This window comes from Hordeum vulgare, chromosome 4H (genome assembly GCF_904849725.1).
Source record: "Hordeum vulgare subsp. vulgare chromosome 4H, MorexV3_pseudomolecules_assembly, whole genome shotgun sequence".
Lineage (NCBI taxonomy): Eukaryota > Viridiplantae > Streptophyta > Magnoliopsida > Poales > Poaceae > Hordeum > Hordeum vulgare.
The window spans coordinates 571,232,737-571,238,821 of NC_058521.1; the positions used below are offsets into that span (position 1 = coordinate 571,232,737).

General features: G+C 49.1%; 1 protein-coding gene across 1 annotated transcript; it reads right to left on the bottom strand.

Annotated features, from left to right (window-relative positions):
- Positions 1-3,201: 3,201 nt before the first annotated feature.
- LOC123447123 (transcription factor MYB56-like) lies at positions 3,202-4,265 on the bottom strand. The gene has a single exon (XM_045123692.1). It carries the CDS (start codon positions 4,156-4,158, stop codon positions 3,346-3,348), a length of 813 nt encoding a protein of 270 aa, XP_044979627.1. The 5' UTR covers positions 4,159-4,265; the 3' UTR covers positions 3,202-3,345.
- Between the last annotated feature and the right edge of the window lie 1,820 nt (positions 4,266-6,085).

The following is a 6,085-nucleotide window of genomic DNA, read 5'->3' on the forward strand; positions in this document are numbered from 1 at the left end:
ATGCGTGGTATCTAATGTGCAGCAGATCAAGAGGGCATACGACTTTTTGGCCTCCTCGACACTAGTGGGACACATGCTTCCCGCGGGAAGAACCTTATTTAGATACTTCAAAAGGTAATCCAGGCTTGCGTTTGACCATTTGTTTTTTGCCTTCGTCTTGAGCAATTCTAGTGTGAAACTCAAGCGGGTCACCTCGGGATCACAACCATCATACAATGGTGTCTTCGAGTTTAGCTCCAGTAGCGCCAACTTGGCCTCCTCTCTAGAAGGAGCTATGTCGCTAGTCATCCTCTTGCGAAGCGGTTCTCGAACATGCGGGTCCCGCATGGCTAAACTTAGTATGGATAGCGGCATGTGTGCGTCTTCTTCGTCATGTCCCACCTCTTCTCCGCCAGGTCCTGCCTCTTATGTGCCATGTATGGCGTCATTTCTGATGCTCTCTTCTTCGGGCCCATTTTTTATCCTCTCTTCGTCTGGGCCCATGTGGTTATTGCATGCCTCGTTGACGTCCTCATCAACGTCGTCTCCACTTATCCATCGAGTCTAACCATCCATGAAACCATGCATGAGTAGGTGTGCCTTGAATTTGCCAGCCTTAAAGGGGTCGAGCCATAGTTTATCTTTGCATTTACGAGATGAACATAAAACTCCTTCCGTCTGTTTTCATACATGTCGTCCATTGTGGATTGCCAATATATTTCCACCTTCCTTCGATTGACGTTCATGATTTCCTGCATGATACCAAATAATTATAACCACGTACACATGCATGCAACAAATTCATACAAAATTTTGACATGAATTTCCTTAAACATAGGACATGTCCACTTTGCCTGAAATTTGCCGAAACGGAAATGAATCAACATTTTGGCAAAACATAGACAACTCACACATGCACATTTCAACAAATACACAATATATAGACAACTCACACATGCACACACACAATCACATAGCTTTGTATCTCTTCTTTTTCCTCACGTATATGTTAGGAGAGATCAAGCCTTGTACGAAAATATATAGCTCTAACTAAGGAGAGGGGAGGTTAGGTCATTAATTAATGGAGGTGGGGTGGAGGGCAAAGAAAGAGATGAGAGAGGGAGAGAGGCATTAATGGAGGTGATTGAGGGGTAAAGAAAAGATGGAAGGAGGGGCCATTGAAGGAAGAAGTAGAGGAGGTGGGAAAGAAGGAAGGGAGAAGAAGAGGAGGTGGGGGAAAGGTGATGGATGGGCAAAGAAGAGAGTGGGAGGAGGGGAGAATTGAAGGAAGAAGAAGAGTAGGTGGGGAAGAAGGAAGGGAGAAGAAGAGAAAGTGGGGAAAAGGTGGCAGATATGTGGCTGGCGACCATAGTAGTAGCGCCGGTTGGGATATGCGTGTTACTAATATATAAACAAGCAGTAGTGCCGCCTTCCACCAAGCGTTGTTGTTAAGTAGGTCCCACCATCATAACCGTATGAATTTAGTAGTGGCTCCGCTTATGGGAAACGTGCTACTGATATATATACTAGCAGCAACGCTTCAAGAAGACACACGCGACTGATAAGTGGGATCCACAATCTTAACGATATAAACATATGTGTAGCGCCGGTCGAGAGAAACACACTATAGATACACGAGTAGCTGCAGCGCTTGTTTTTTCGAGAGCGCTGCTAATATATGCTGACCATGAGGTACCCTTTGGCCCACTTAGCAGTAGCGTTCTACAGACGGTCGAGCGCTGCTGATAAAGTGTACCAGTAGCGTGTTTCCATCTGCGTGCTACTAATACTTAGCAGTAGCGTGTGTACCATAACAGACGCTATTAGTAACATTCTAAATATAAGGTTTTCCCTAGTAGTGTGCCTACGACGGTCCCACCTTTGCTTTGTCCATGTCCATGCCCGTGCTTCGACAACCTGGTGCCTTGTCTTCGAAGCCGTGGCGGCGGCCCTTGATGGTGATGCTGCTCGGGATTGCTCTTTGGGCTGGGCTTAGTAGTTGGTGTTGGTGGTGCGCTTCAACCATGTGGGTGGCGAGATATGCGGTGGCGCGTGGTCCTAGTGAAGCTGTTGCCGGTGGTCGTGGCCAAGTCTGATCCAGATATGAGGTTCCCAGTACGTTCATGTAAGGTCCTCATCGAGTAGGTCTCCGACTTGTTCCCTTGATGTGGTGCCCTATCTTCTTGGGGCATCACATTTACCTTCTCCCTATCCCTCGACACTCGGGGTGAAAACCTTTGTTCGCTTTGGTTGACATGGTGACACGACGCCTTGCATCGTCTCCCTCTTGGGGCGTCATCGATGAGTATGGTTATCTCTCGCTTGGGGCTACGTATCTTATGTGCTTACTCTCGGTGAACGTGTTTGAGGCGTTTAGTCGTGCACATTTGTGACTTTGTAGTGTTCTTAGCTTGCTTTGTGATGTACTTTTGTTGATCAGCTCTTCAGAATTTTGCCAACACCTTGTACCGCGAGTATACCACTATGATCCTTAATGGCATGTTGGGGGGGGGGGGGGGAGTACATAATCCAGTCAGACCAATTGGTCCCAAGCAAGAGAGGAGGTATTGTGATGGGTTATTCTTGAGTAGCCTTAAAAACGTGCCAGTCGATTTTTCAAGCTATTTCATTATGGAGACATGTTAAAAAATTGAGTTAGTTGATTTTTTCCATTGTGTTTCCCTTCCTCATCAGCTTGCCCACTTACTCCTACTGACATCCAATGCCAGTCGGGCCACCTACCTTCAAGACACATGGTCGGCGACACTGTCATGCGTGCCTTGTCACTCCGTATTTCCTAAGTATCCACCTCCCCTGGCTGTCTCCGATCAGGCTATGCTAGGATACGGTGTAATTAATTACAGGGGTACTGTATTAATCTTACAGGTGTATTTTACCGCTCGCTAGAAGATTTCCAACCATAAACAAAACGATGGGAAGAAATCTGTATTTTTTTTTCTGCAGAGGTGTTTGAGGCAAAACGGTAATCTAAACAAGGCCTTCCGAAAAAAAAAAACAAAAAAAAAAACAAGGCCACAGTTCCACCGCCACGGCTGTTCTTCTCCGAGACTGACAACCCATCACGGACCCTAAACCATCAACTTCGGACTCCCCTCCGCCAGTGATGCCGTTCCCGCGTCGTCACCGGCTGAGGCCTCTGCCGCGGCACCCACTTGTCTGCTGAAGGCTGTGCTTTGGAAATTGACCGACTCGATTTGCAAATTTAGGCAACTTGCGAATAGCAAACATGGAAGATATTACATGATTCGATTCTCTTCTCTCAGGAGAATGTCTTAAAACAACACAAACACTAATGAAAGGGGGCACACGGAAAACCATCCATATATTATGGTATATATATCCACCTTAGTGGTGGCCGTTGGTCGGGCGATCGGACGGCGATGTTCCGTCGGCTCTGGCAGCGTTGCTGGCCATGACGACCGAGTATAAGAGCTGCCCTGCCTGCCGCTCCACCTCTTCCCTCACCACCTGCCGCATCGCCGCCATGAGCCGCGCGTCATCGTCCCCCGCGCCCGCCGACGATGGTGTCTTTGCCTTTGCATTAGCTTCCTCCGACGCCCCGTCCGCGGCCATCTGGGGCAGGCCCAGGGTCAGCGTCAGCGACAGCATTGGCGGCGGCTCATTAACGACGGCAGTGGCTGCACCGTGCTCGGCCGCCGGCGGCGTCTCGTCCTTCCTGTCCACGCGCACGACTTGCTCCTGCTGCGTCTTGGCTGTCGCGGCCGATCCGGACGACGAGGAGGAGGCACGCGCGGCGGCCATGGCCCTGGCGCGGCGCTGGCACCTGCGGAGGTTGGAGTTCCAGTGGTTCTTGACGGAGTTGTCGGTGCGGCCGGGGAGGAGGCGCGCGATGTCGGCCCACTTGTTGCCGTAGCGTGCCTGCGCGGCGACGATGAGCGCGTCCTCCTGCGCCGTGAAGGGGCGGTGCTGCACGTCCGGGCTGAGCTGGTTGCACCAGCGGAGCCTGCATGACTTGCCCGTGCGCCCGGGGACGCCGGCGCTGATCACGCTCCACCGCCGCGCGCCGTGCTGCCGGACGAGGGCCGACAGCAGCGCGTCCTCCTCGGGGCTCCATGACCCCGTCTTGACTGGCGCCGGCGGCGCCATCGTCACGTCGTCAGTGCCGCTGTTTCCGATACAAGCAACGGCTGGAATCATCTGTCGGACCAAGGAGTGGTGGTGACTGGTGATAGCGGCGCGCCGGCGAGCTGGCTATATAACGGGCGCGTGCACTACTGTAAGAGTGTGTTGTGTTGCGTGGTCTGTTGCGGGCGTTGTTGTCTGCATTGCTGGTGGCTGGGGTGCGGACGTGGATGGCTAGAAAGGCGTCCGTTCTTTCGTCGCGCCGCGACAAGCAAGCAACAGATGCACGCCGGGATGCAGCGAGGGCGTCAGTAGGAGTGAGAACGGACGTACAAGATTGAAACGAACGGACGTGCATGCCAACCCAACAGCAGAAGAGCATATGATCCATCTACCTAATTAAGTGTAGTAATGCTTTAGTTTGAGAGTAGGGATGTAAGCGGCGGGTAGTTCATCACTAGTTGTAAAATTAACACCAATCTTGTATTGTGAAATTGTTCGCGATTCCGTCCCACTTGCATCCTTGAATTGGGGGCCCATATGTGGAAGAATGAGCCCTCTCTCACCCACTATCTTATTATTTTTATTTATTTTAGTCTTATTTTGTGTGGTGTCACTCATGTGATTGTGTGTTGTGTTGCGTGGTATGTCGTGAATGTTGTGTCTGCATTGCAGGTGGCTGGGGTGCAGCCATGGATGGTTAGAAAGGCGTCCATTTCTTTCGTCGCGCCGCGACAAGCAAACAACAGATGCACGCCAGGATGCAGTGAGGATGCGAAAACAGACATACAAGATTGAAACGGACGGACGTGCATGCCAACCCAGCAGCAGAGCATATGATCCATCTACATCTATCTAATGTTAGTGATGTCTTAGTTTGAAGTAAGGATGCAAGCTATGACCGTTTATCACTTCTGAAACTCTTTTAGTTCATCACTAACCGTAAAATTTACAGTAAGCTTCTATGATGCAATTATCCACCATTCCGTCTCACTTGCATCCTTGATTTGGAGGACCATATGTAGAAGAATGAGCCCCCTACCGCCCACTATCTTATTGTTTCCTTCTATTTTGTTGTTACTAGATCATGAACCGAGGGAGGAATCGTATTCCCAACATGTAGATTGTATGGTTCTAAAAAGCCTATTGATTATATGGAGATGCAATAAGGTTATAAAATGTAGGACCAACTTTAACACACTCAACAAAAACTTTAACAAAAAGTGCTCAGATGCATTAACCAAACCAACAGTAAAAGTAAACGTGATCTGTGAGTGTATGTTGTGTTCCATGGTCTGTTGATGGCATTGTTGTCTGCATTGCAGGTGGGTGGGGCGTCGACGTGGATGGCTAGAGAGAAAGAAAGGTATTTGTTTCTTTCGGTGCACCGTGACAAGCAGCAGATGCATGCCAGGGTGCAGCGAGGGCGTCACTGCAAGCAGAAACGGATGTAAAAGATTGAAACGGACGGACGTGCATGCCAACCCAGCAGCAAACCAAAAGATTCATCTATCTAATCAAATGCTTTAATTTAATTTGGAGTAGTGATGCAAGCGGCGGCCTGTTTACCTGGTGTGAACTCCCCATACAATTCACCACTTGGTTTAAATTGACACTAAGTTTGTATTGTGAAATTGGCCGCGAGCAAGTCCCCACTCGCATCCTTCATTTGGGGGCTCATGTGTAGAAGAATGAGGCCTCTGCCATTCACTATCTTATTTTTTTCCTTTTATTTTGGTGTCGGTAGATCATGAACAATCGTATTCCCAATATGTTGATTATACAATTCTAAAAAACATGTTGATTATATGGAGATGCAACAAGGTTACAAAATTTAGGAGCAATTTCAACCCAATCAACAAAAATATAAGAAAAAGGGCTGAAATAAATGTATATGTGATTGTGTGTTGTGTTGTGTGGTCTGTTGGGGCACTGTTGTCTTCATCGTAGGTGGCTGGCACGTCGACGTGGATGGCTAAAGAGAAAGGCAGGCATTTGTTTC